A 12,766-nucleotide genomic window follows, 5' to 3' on the forward strand; every position below is an offset into this window, starting at 1 on the left:
ATTTTTATTCTAAATGAAATCATAAATAAATCAGTTCTGTAGTTCATTTTCTGGTGAAATGAACTGTTTTGGTGCTCTTGGAGGTAGTTGGCAAAAACTTAATGACATGTAAGTGGATGTTGGTCACAATTGTTTTTAATAAAACCATATGGCTCTTCACATCTACAAGTAATTACATTTTTTCTTCTAAGGAACTTAGTAACAATGATGTATTTGTGTAGATTTTCACACTCATTGTTTTTGGTAAACAGAGGAAAATTTTGTTTATTCTTTTCTATCATGAAACATGAAAAAGTTTTTAACTACATTTTGTTATGTGTAGATGCAAAATCAGTCTAAAATAACCAGAGTGTAAAATCAGTCTAAAATAACCAGTCAGGATACATGTGATTCCCTGGTTGGTGAAACTCTTACTGTGGAATTTGTAAAATTTTTGCAACTGGTCTCATTTTTTCTATTATCCAGCCTTTTCGCATATAGACGGCTGTAGGTATATATTAGGTTCAGCAAATATTTTGGAGGACTCTACAATGGAATGCTGTAATAATCCAAAACTGTCCTTATCTGGAGTAAAGTTTCTACCTAGTGCTACTTTCACAAGGCTGCTTTACATCTACAAATGTTCCTTCTAAATAGCTCATTTCTTATAACCATATTCCTCAAGTATTCCAACACATCTCATTGCTAGTTTGTGTCTTCAGAGTATATAATAGGCACACAATTCAATGAGTAGGGCAGTGAGTCATGCTTCATCTTGTTTTCATAAGAACACCAAAGCCCCAGCATATGCCAGTGTTTGCTTTGGGGTAGATTTCCCTAGAAAACAAGACATCAGTGAGATTCCAAATTACAATTTTATGTGACAGACAGCTGAAAGCAAGGCCATGTGTGAAAGCAGCCAAACTCTTAGATGTTGTGCGTGTCGAAACAAGAACAAAGATTCTAAAGCAAGTTCAATTTGCCTTAAATGTGGATCCCAGCATTAATTGAGGTATGCACCTCACCCATAGCCTTGGGTGTGGTTCTTGAATGCAGCTGTTACTCTGATCTCTAATTATTACATTTTATTGTCATGGATGACTGGGTCTTTGGGTTATAACTACTGATGCAAATGAAAAAGAAGGAAACAGATTGGGTAAAGAGTAACACACACAGGGTTTTGGCTTTTGCTAATTTGCATTGTCCTAACTTTTGTTGTTGCTAAGATTTTAGCCCTTAGGAGAGGCCAGCAGTGTGACATAGCATAAGCTGCCACCTGCAGTGCCAGCATCCATATGGCTGCTGGTTTGATTCCGTTGCTCCCCTTTCAGTCCAGCTCCCCGGAAATGCACCTGTGAAAAGCAATAGAGGATGGTCCAAGTGCTTGGACACCTGCACCCACATGGGCCTGGAAGCTTTGGCCCTTGGCTTCAGAAGAGCCCTGCTGCAGCCGTTGTAGCCATTTGGGGAGTGAGCCAGTTGATGAGGTATCCCTCACTTTCTGGCTCTCTTTTCTCATTCTATAAATCTTCCTTTCAAAAACTTTTTTTTTTAAGTGCTATAAGAGAAAATATTTAATATACATGGATTTGTGTAAAGTGATTGGAGCACAGCTTGTTTTCTTGCCAGTTTGTGGTAGTTTGTCAGTGGTCACTATCATCATCTTTGGTTTCAAAGATATCCAAGGCCCATATTAGTCCTAAAGAATCACTTTTCAAGGCAGGTAAACACAATTTTATGCAAAAATTAGCCTGACATCTTCCTTACATCTGGTAGTTAGTAAAGGCCCTGAGGGAAAGTCACAGTTCACTCTGATGATTCAACACATAATTGGTCATCTGCATTTCTCTCCATATAACTTGCACAACCACCAATAAGCCATGATGGAAGGACTAGTTGAAAAAACTTTATAGAAGGCAAATTGATTTTAGTCTCATTGTGGGAATTTGCATGAGATTCCCTGTATGGTGAATGATTTGGAATGGAGTTATCCCATTCCCCATATTCTCTCATTATTATGGTACCAAGAACCGATGCCTTCTGCAATAAGCCTGATACGGTGGTTTTTGAAACACTGTATTGTGTTTAATGTTAGAACTTTACGTAAGCCTAGAGGCTGGAAGAAAATTATAACTGACATTTGCATTCAGTTCTTAATAAATGGAGGCTACTTAGTGTCATAGCTGAGACTGTGGTAGTGTGCATTTATTTGACAAACATTATTCTAAAGCTTCTCATACATCTTTTTCTATTTGGATTTCACAATAATCCCTAAAGTAGGTAAATATTTTTATTCACAGGTAATGAAATGGGAGAAGATAAGTAACCTGTCCCAATAGGAAATGGAGAACCTAGGACCAGATTCAGGGTTATCTGCTCTTAACCCTTTGAAGTAATAGGCCTAGAGAAATACCAGACCTTTTAAGAGCTATTCCACAGCTTAACAAATGAATCAGGCTAAGACTTAGGTGAGTCTTTAAAAATGTACCTATGTTGCTTGCCTTTGAGCCAGTATCACTATCAGGTTTGTCAATCTCTTCCATGCTCCTCCCACCTAGTCATAAACAATATATTCCTAAGGGAAATGAAAGAGCCAGCCAATACAAGGGCACTCTTAAAGCTTGTGGGGAATGGGGGTTAAAAGAATAGTTTGTTTTGTTGCCAAAATAAAATTGAAACCCAGGGGTAGGCGGTTCCTGTGGTGGTTGGGATGTCAAAGGGATGCCTGTATTCTGTGTGGGAGTCCTTCGTTTCAAGTACCAGCTCTGCTGTGAGACTTGGCTTCCTCAGGACACGTACCCTGGAAGACAAGAACTAGTTCCCTGCCGTGAAAATGGGAAAGCAGATTAAGTTCCTTGTTGCTGGCTTCAGCCTTGCCCAACCCTGGCTGCCTGCCTATTGATAGCATTTGAGGAATGAAGCACCTACAGATGAAATTCATCTCTCTCTCTCTCTCTCTTCCATCCCTCCCTCCCTCCCTCCTCCTTCTTCATCCTCCCTCTCCGTCCTTTCCATCTGCTCTCCTCCGATCCTCTTGTTCTACCATTTCAGTAAATAAAATTATAAAACTTTGAAACCACGTATAGTTCTTCTCATGATTTGCATTTTCCAGAAAACCTTTTTAAGGAACTCTTCATATGGAGAGAGTGAACAAAGCATGTTGTAGGTCACAGACTGTGGTGCAGGGATTCACATCACCTTGATCTTGAAGAGAACCTGTGGCCCACTTGATGTAGTCTTCCCGCCGGCAGAATGCCTAACACAGCTCATATGTGAGCCATATCCCTGGGCAGCCATTTTAAGGAGGAGAAAGTTCTCTGAGTTGAAAATTCATTGTTTGGTATTCAGCACACATTTTTCAGGGAGTCTTCCAAAAGAATTGGAAATCCACATATTTCTTAAAGAAAAAAGGCCATTACCATGAAAGAATCAGCAACTTTTATACCGGAGTTTTTGGTATAAAAGTTATAGGTAGTTTTTGAGGATCGTAGCATAGAACATATTGTGTGTGTGTGTGTGTTTTTTTATATGTACTAGTTGTTATCCTTTGTGGAGTCTCAGATCCTTCCATGAATCTTAAGAGAAAACTAAAATGGTAGGAATCTCCTATTCTCATTCTCTGAAGGTTTTAAAAGAATCCGTAAAGCCAACATTAAGAAGATATAAGATTAAAGGACACATTCTTTTTGTGAAGGAATCTAATAAACCTTATTAATTTAGGTTAAGAGTGAGGCATCAGTGTTTGGCTTCCTAAATGTTCCCCCGTTGTCATACAGGAAATCTCCTTTGGCTACTTGAGTTTTTCATATACTTCTAGGGGATGTCAGTGTTGAAAAAATGCATAGAGTAATCTGTGGTCAGCATTTCTATTCTTATTGCTGGTTGTAATTATGTTCAAAGCAGATTGGTGAGGAGCTTTATTGATATGTATGGGCAGAACTCTGTGTTAATTATTATTGTGGTGGCTATGTCTAATTATCTCGTGCCTTTGAGGATGTAATTGAATGCCATATTTCTCCAAAGATAAAATTACTTTAATGTTGCTTTCCAAGCTGCTGTTTGAGGCAGTTCAGTGGTTGTGTGTGTGTGTGTGCTCTGACCAGCTGTTCTGTGTGGTGTTGGCGTACCCAGGCTCCAGTGCTTTCTGACCGCTAGTTGGAGCGCAGGATAGTGAGGGATGATGAATTTAGCATATCCACCCCTGCTACACTCTTTAATTTTCTAAATGAAATGTAAAATGAGGCATTTTAACATACTCTACATGAAAATGTTACTGTTTCATCCCTGTACTAGGCAGATCACAATATAGAATCTACTTGTGACACTTGTGATGAAACTTTGGGAATGTTTATCTAGGTCAGTGCTACTTAATTGTTAGTGTCTGAATCTGTGCCACGTCTGAACTGCCTCTCCCTCATTTTTAGGGAGATAAGTCCTGAACTTGTGAGTAAATACTTATTAACTTTTCATTGCCAAAGGTTTGATCATTGAACTTGACCCATTGGACAGGTGTAGACAGGTTTGGATTTGGACTTCCAAAGTGAGTCACATATATTGTGATTTTTGTATTGCCAAGCAGTGTCTTAAGTCATTTTCTACTATGTTAGACCAATAGTGAATGAAAGGGAAATTCTGTAAGTGTAATAGGCCTACTTTTAGGCAAATCAGCATTTGTTACTAATTTTCTACTGTTTCAGAGTTTTTAAAAGGTAGCTAGATTGGAAAACATGATTTTGTCAAACATAGTTCCTTTAAAAGTTCCTTTGTTAATATTACAAGACTTCAGAAATTTAGTCTAAATTTTACCAAAAAGTGTATTAGATAATTACCGAAAATATGTACAGTTTCTATAAATGGAGTAGATGTTTCAATAAATAAGCAATTAAATATGTTTCATCTGTTTGTGATATATAAATGTGAAAGAAATAAAATAAAGACTTTTAAACAATACAAATATTTGAATAAACTTAGCTTTTAGGTTTCCTTTTTCTAGATTTAGATAATATCACTTTGAATGCCGTGGAATGATTTAATTTAATACAAGATGTAACGATGATGATGTTGGACGAGATTCTACTACTTAAATAATGAGTATAAAATTAAGGGCTCATTTTCAAGTTTCTGTACAGGGATAAATCTGATCTATCTGCACTTAAAAGAGCTACTTTTAATCATTAATCTTTTAAAGAAGTATTTCTTTGTATTTGAAAGGCTGAGTTACAGAAGGAAAGAGGGAAAGACAGAGATTTTTTTCCATCCACTGATTCCCTCCCCAGTGACCACAGCAGTTGGAGCTGGGCTGATCTGGAGCCAGGAGCCAGGAGCCAGGGGTTTCTTCTAGGTCTTCCACAGGGGCGTGGTAGCTCCAGGACTTGGACCATCTTAAGCTGCTTTCCCAGGCCATAAGCAGGTAGCTGGATGAGAAGTGAGGCAGCCTGTACTCAAATCAGAACCCTTATGGAATGCCTGCACTGCAGGCTGAGAGTTAGTCAGCTGTGCCACAGTGCTGGCCTCTAAATCATTAATTTTTCAACTCGTGAATTCTATGCCAGAGTTTTAAAATATGGAAATTCACCCAACTTTTTAAAGTGTTAAACAAATGAAAGAAGCTAAGTTAAAACTGCTGAAAAAAAAATATGTGTTCCCTGCAACAGACAGTAGATGGTATTTGTTATCCTAATAAGGCTTTGTTGAAAGCTGGAATGCTGTGTTCCTTCAGTTTTATTGAAAAGCTAAAAATATTCACTTTATAAAAAATAGTTCGTAATTTAGTGTTTAGCCTGGACAAAAATGAAGAAAGAGTCTTGTCTGGAAAAGTTGGTAGCACAATTATGCCTCTAGTGAGAGGTTAGGACAGAGTGCTTGCCAATGTGAGCCTCAGAGAACATGCTCGCCCTTGGAAAAATGGAGAACAAATTAGATGCTTTGCCATTTCATACTGTATTTTTTTCATCATAATATATTTTGATTGGGTGCAGTTTTTAGTTCTGTAAATTGGGTTATACAGTTCATATAGATACTCAGGCTAGTTTATTCATCACCGTGGAAATTTGCATCCAGCCAGAGCTGGATCTTTGTCTTTGAAACCATTTCTAAGATGAAATACTCCTTCTTGGTCTTATTACTCCTATTCGTAGTATTTATCATTATATGAAACTGTCTTATTATTGATGGCTTATTCTGTACTTTCTCCATTAGAATATAGACTAAACAGAAACCTTCTCTGACTTATTTACCAATGTTTCCCTAAACCCTGACCTAAGATAGTGCTTGATAGATGATTGGATGAAAGGGTGCTCTCAAATGAGAGATATCAACTGACATGTCAAACTGTCACCCAGCATAGTTATTTAAAGTTGGTCCATAGGCACGTTATAATACCAAAGAGAGCACTGGAGTGAACTTCAACCATAGAAAATAAAGCAGTTTTCCATATATAACAGTATATGGTAGAAGGATTCACCAAGACATGACAGGAAGAGTTATTTATTAAGAACCTAATGTTTTTCCCTTGTAGTGATTGAGATAAATATATTAATGATCAGATAGGGGTGTACGAGGGTAGATATAGGCATTAAACTTTTTAGTGGTCCAAATTTATTTAACATTTCTAGGCTTTATTTTTAAAACCTGAACAATGCTTACATTTGGCTTTTAATTCAACAGAAGTAAAACCCCAATTAATGCTAAATGTAATTCTGACTCTAATACTTTATCTGTAATAACTGTAAATATTTAGTCTTTAAAAATTTCAGCCTAATGGCTTACATACCACCAGCTTTTTTTTTTTTTCCCCAGTGAAGGATAATAACTGGAATCAAGACAGCTCAGGAAAAGTTTGTTCCTTCCTTCCTTCCTTCCTTCCTTCCTTCCTTCCTTCCTTCCTTCCTTCCATGAATGTCCATATATCATTCCATCCATTAGTCCTGTGGTTTGATTTATAAGTGATTGATGAAAGTTTCTTCTCGAATTCGGCTCAGCTGCTTTGGCCATCTGGGAAGCAGCATTACTGAAGAAGCACACATCTTTACCTAGAGGTAGTTGTGAAGCTGTGATTGTCTGGTACGGGTGAGCAGAGCCATTCCTGATTTAGGCAAGCCTAAGCACAGGGGTGCATTGGTGTTCAGATGGTCTGTTGTAGTCTGTCTGGTTTCTATTCTTTTTGCTTGTTTCTATTACTCTTTAAAAGCCTGCCCAGCTTAGGTTTACTTCTTCCTTTCTGTTGAAAAAAGAAAGTGTTTATTCGTTTGTGTTGTGATGAGGAGAACATTCAAAGAGGGGAGATAAGAATGTGTATGAATGAATGCATATGTGTATGTAGAAAATACACACTACATGAAAGGCATTAGTGTATGCTAATTGTAACCCCTTCCTTGTACTTATGTTTACAGGAAATATTGTTACATATTCTCAAGTCATTTAGCCAAAAACAAAAAAAAATACCCACTGACACATGCCATAAGTGATTTAAATGTTGAGGGTCTAGGGTTTTGGGAACAATAGACTAAAAATGCGATAGAATATAGGACAGCTGTTTCAAGGGACATCCCTCTTCACTCTTGAGTGCTCACTTTTTTCCCCCTGGAGTTGCTTTGTTATTGTAAATTGACAACTTTGCAATTAAAGTGATTAATGATGTACCCTAGTGTTTGTGGGTCCTAAGGTCAGTGAGCCCAAAGTTGATCATACTGTGGGAAACTTAGAACACATCCTACAGAAGATGAACCAGAAAGCTTCCTTTTTTTTTTTTTTAACTTGTTGTTGGATATATTAGATATGGTTGAAGCAATCACTAAGACATAAGAGAAATGTGAATAACTTTAATAAGTCATTTTGTTGCCTAATTCCTCATTTAGATACTAATGTGAACATTCAAGACTGTTAACCAAAGCATGCTGTTTTCAAGGTAGATTATAAAAATACATTAATGAATTAAAAGTATAACTTAATAATAACAGTATCCATAGTGTTCATGTGATATAGTTCCCCTTGATCCTTTTGAAAATAATCCTTGAAAAGTTATTGCTTGTTTATGAGACCTTTTGGCTTATACATTTTGCTTACAGGGCATACAAATTCTCATTTGTAATACAGTCTGTTACATCACAGAACTCTTTTCAGCTGTTCATCTAGAAGTTCTAAAACTGGTTGTAATCTATCAGGAATTTTTATTTTAAACACTTCTTACAATGATCAGTCAGTTTTCAAATGCCTTGTACTTTCTACACTCTGACAGCTTTGTTCTCAATCCCTTGAGCTAAGGATAGTGTTGGGCAAAGGCACTGGTGTCTCACCGTGAGGGTTTATTCCCAGTACAGTGGTTTCGCATGAGGGATAAAGAGAACAATGAACAAATTGTTAAGCTCATGGCACTGAGCCATCACCAGGGTCTCTGCTGGTTTCCGACTCGCACTCTACACAAAAGTGACTTGTGATGATCACTGTATTTCAAAGGAAGTCTATTATCCCATTGTGTGTTTACAAGGATTTGAAGAGGAAAATATGGAATTTCAAAATAATTATACCTCAGTGTTTACTTAAGTATCCTGCAAAAAGTAACTACTTTGATAGTGAAATCTCTGAAGAAGAGGAGCGGATGCTCAGTGTAGTATTTGAAGACAAGTCCAGCTTTAACAATGCTGCTGTCCTAGCTGTAGGCAAATGTCTGGGTTGTCTTGTACCTCGGCAAATGCTGCACTCCTGGGAGAAATGCAGCCAATAGCTGGCAGGCATTCTGGGCGTGGTTAATGCCAAATTTGTGTTAACTATACCAGTATGCCAGCATAGTTGCCTACTCTATTTATTTTTAAAGATGTGTCGGGAAGGTGGTGCATCCCAGGCCAAGACATACCACCCCAGCCCCAGGCAGTGGGTGAGTGGAGGTGGTGGTTGCATAGTACCCAAGGAAAGGGGTCTGGGAATGTGTTGGAGTGGGAGCAACTGAAGACATGTTTGATAGGGAAGGGATGACTTCCAAGGTCCTTCATGGACCAGGCCATTATATTCACAGATAAATGAGGGAGCTGAGACAGAGTGGTTTGGAGGAGGGAAAATCAGAGGCCATGTCTATGTCAGGCCAAGACATCTGCCCTTATCAGAGACCTGGGCTGGACTAAATAGTATTGCCCACCTCCCCCATCAGAAGCAAAAGCTGGGGCATGGCAGATATGCCTGGCTGGGCTACGCCACACTTAACCATTCATGAGTGTTGGAGCAAGGAGTAGGACATGTCAGGCTGGGCCACAGCACCCACCAGAATATGAGAGAACTGAATCTGGGGGCAGATTCTGCATGAGAATTGTGGGCTTGATTCTGCGAAATTGCAGCATCTGCCCATTTGTGCATGGTGGACCATGGAATTAATCTGACAGGAGCCCTCCTGACACTTGCAGGAGCTGAGACTGGGAAAGGCCTCGGCTGGACCAAGCTGCAACAGCTGCTGAGGAATGCCAGCACTGGGTTTGGGCCATTTCAGACTGGGCCACAGACCTGCTGGTATGCACAAAGCCTGAGGCTGGGGGTGACCCTCATTTGGGAACTTCAGAGAATCCTTTGTTGGGCCACAGCTTTCACTGGTGAGTGTGAGAGCTGGGACTTGGAGGAGTGAGGTGTGGCCAGGCCAGGCTGGGCTTGACTACTGCCCACACTGGCATGAGAAAGAGCCAAAATGGGTGCAAGACAGCTGGGCTAGGCTGCAGTACCTACTGGCAAATGCTAGGACTGAGTGTGAGTCATGTTAGGCTGGACCACAGTAACCCCAGGCAGGCGCAAGAATCAGGGCTGGGAATGGGCATGGTAGGAGAACTATTGGCACTCCCCTGCAAGGCTGCAGCTCCTGAAATTGAGCATGAAAGCCAGGACTGTGGGCAGGCCAGGCTGATCATGCAGGAGCATTGTTGGCATACATGTGGACTGAGTATGGGGTAGATTGGGCTGAGCTTAAGCTGTAGCACTCAGGTTTGTGCACGATAGCCAGATGAAATGCAGGATGGCCCTGACCATGTCAGTACACATGAACCGGAGCCAGGGACAGGCCTGGTGGGGGCTACTGTGAGCACATCAACTGGGCTACGATATCCCCTGTTGTGAATGAAGACTGGGTCTGTGGCAGGCTGGGTTTGGCTAGACCGCAACATCCATCAGTTCACATGAGACATGGGGCTGGGGCAGAACTGACCAGGCACCTGAACCCACCGTTACTGTATTGGCTGGTGCAGGTTATGAACCAAATATGACCCTACCCTGGGTGGTGCACATAAGAGTCAAGTCCGAGGTTACACCAGGTGAGGTTTCTTAGGGGATACCCCAACTATATCGCTATACTCAAACCTGGGCTACGGGGAAAAAAATCACTATATGCATGGTGCGATATTAGAGTGCTTGTGTCAGGACTGGGCCTGCTTGGTTGCTGATGCCTGGCAAGTGGCCAGGATGCCCAGAAGCGTATGGAGAACATGATAGTCAGTTCATTTAGACCAGAGGTTGTGGAGTTCCTTATCAGAAGATGGAAAGCATGACAGGCTGGACAATTCTCCTGGCCAAGCTTTTCAGCATGTGTTAAGGTGATGCTTATGTCAGATGTTCTTGTTTTTAATGTGCAATGAACTCAGTTTGGGATTTGGAAGGCATGTTGTCCCTCTTTTTGCCTGATGGTTTATCTTAGTTTATTTTCATTGCACTTATGACCAATTAACAGAAGATAAGCAAAGTGAACACTCATTGATATTTCACATTAGAAATTTCTAGTGAACATTTCATGCAGTAATTTCATTGAGCTTTCAATTAATTATGTTAGTGTTTATTACTGTTCCATGCTTTCACAACAAAATAAGAGGGTAGACTCCAAAATTAATGAACATTTAACCGTTCTGAAGCTTTGTTGTCATTGTTAATCCTCTTCAAGTTAGAGCTGATATTCACAAAAAATTAACAGGTCTATTTTCATAAACAAAACATTTATGTATTATAGATTTGGAAATATAATGATTGTTATACATCATGCTATTTTTTGAAAGTTATTTTTGTGTAATCAGATGTGCTCCCTACACCTTGAAATATCCACATGGAAGATACCATCCTCTCTCTCAGCAAGCCTAGGGTGGTTTCAATGAGTAGATCCTTTGTGAAATTTCAGTGAAAGGAAGATTCCACTGTTTTGTCCTGAATATGTTTCTTTTGCTTGTTATAATAACCCAATAAGCTAAGAGCAAATTTTTCTGTTTGAAAGTACCCATGGAAATTTATGTAACTACACAGAGTATAAAATATGTTGCAGCAACTGAATGTTAACATCCATTGTGCCTATCATTAGGTTAGCCAGTTGTTTAGTCAGTGTCTGCCATCCCTGTCCAAATTAGTTCTTGTTGGAAAGTTCCATTGCTTCTTACTTTTTGGTCAGAGTTCATTATTAGATGTGCAGTTCAAGATCCAACATCCAATATTCTGTGCTGGTGTTTTCTATTTATGATCTATTGCCTTTGTAAGTAATGCACTCATTTTTAGCTTAAAGTCTTTCTCACTTGATATTTTACCTGCCATGCTAACATTTTTCGAATTCAGCACTTAGTCTTTTTTGTAAGACTGCTGTGATATGAGAGGTGTCAAATTGCTTTTGGCATATTAAGCATAAATAACTTACCATTGGTGAATAATCTTAAGTGCATCAGAGGCTTTCCGAAGCATTCTGCTACTGTTTTTGGATGTAGCCAGTATATTGTGATATGTAAGGACTGTGGGCCTCAGCTCTAACCTGAGTAATTTGCAGTTGCTAACTGAAATGAGGGAATAATAATAGCTTTTGCTTGAATTATTCTCATGACTGTATATGAAGTACTTACTGCAGGTTAATTATTGTTACTATTTAGTCCATGCTAATCAAAGACACAACAGTAACACAATGTGAAAAAAAAACACATATAAAAAATAAATATCCGTGTGAATTTGGAAATAGACAAATTGTATGCACAGATTTTTTTTCTTTCTTTCCTGTGCTTTTCCTTCTCCAAGCTTTACTGATAACCTTTTATATGCCAAGCACTCTGCTGAGATGCAGATACAGATGCTGAAATCATAGCCTGATGGGGGCATTTATAGGTAGCTAGCATAACAAGTGTATTAATTTGTGTAAGCACTTAAGAATCTAAATATTCAGTAACTTAACTCAACCAGAATAAATCAGTATATAGTATCTTCACAGAGCAAGTCAGTTATGAAAAGGGCAGGTGACACTGGAGCAAGAGATCAAATTGGATGGCTGAGGAATTACTCCAGGATCAGCAGTAATGTTGCCAACTTTTCCCTTAAGTTGAGAACAGCCTGAATGTAAAGCTCAGTGTTAGCTGGGAAAATTTCTTAGCTGAGTTTCTAGAGAAGCAGAGACGATAGAATACCTCGTGTGCAAGGATGCTGAGTTTGGCAGCTTTTGGTTTAGGTAAATTAAGTAGAAGATTGTGAATAGTCAAAACCAGGGATTATAGCCTTATCAATTCTAATGATTTAGGATATAACACATTTTAAGAGTAAAACTAGCATTATTGAGTTTGCAAAAATTCATAATTGTTTTTTCTCTTTCTCTCTTGTTTCCCCTCTAGGGCATCAGCCACAACCAAGCCTGAGCCAGTTCCTGTTCAAAAGGTACCCTTCCTACTCCTGCATCACTAGGGTATCGTGTGGTTGTGCTTTTTAAGATACTAGAATTTCCATTTTTGATTCAGATCATACTGACATTGAATTTATAGTTTGAATACAATTTTCTCGCTACATCTTTTGTTTAAAAGACAAAAAATAA

General features: G+C 39.1%; 1 protein-coding gene across 3 annotated transcripts in view; it reads left to right on the forward strand.

Annotated features, from left to right (window-relative positions):
- Positions 1–12,766, forward strand: part of PDLIM5 (PDZ and LIM domain 5) — a 177,668-nt gene that overhangs the window by 89,426 nt on the left and 75,476 nt on the right. For all 3 annotated transcript variants that reach the window (XM_040967188.1, XM_040967189.1, XM_040967190.1), the window contains exon 4: positions 12,570–12,612. In XM_040967188.1, the coding sequence (XP_040823122.1) occupies positions 12,570–12,612 (43 nt within the window). The remainder of the gene's footprint in view (positions 1–12,569; positions 12,613–12,766) is intronic.

This window comes from Ochotona curzoniae, unplaced genomic scaffold (genome assembly GCF_017591425.1).
Source record: "Ochotona curzoniae isolate NIBS_2020 unplaced genomic scaffold, NIBS_Ocur_1.0 scaffold_4506, whole genome shotgun sequence".
In the NCBI taxonomy this organism is placed as follows: Eukaryota; Metazoa; Chordata; class Mammalia; order Lagomorpha; family Ochotonidae; genus Ochotona; species Ochotona curzoniae.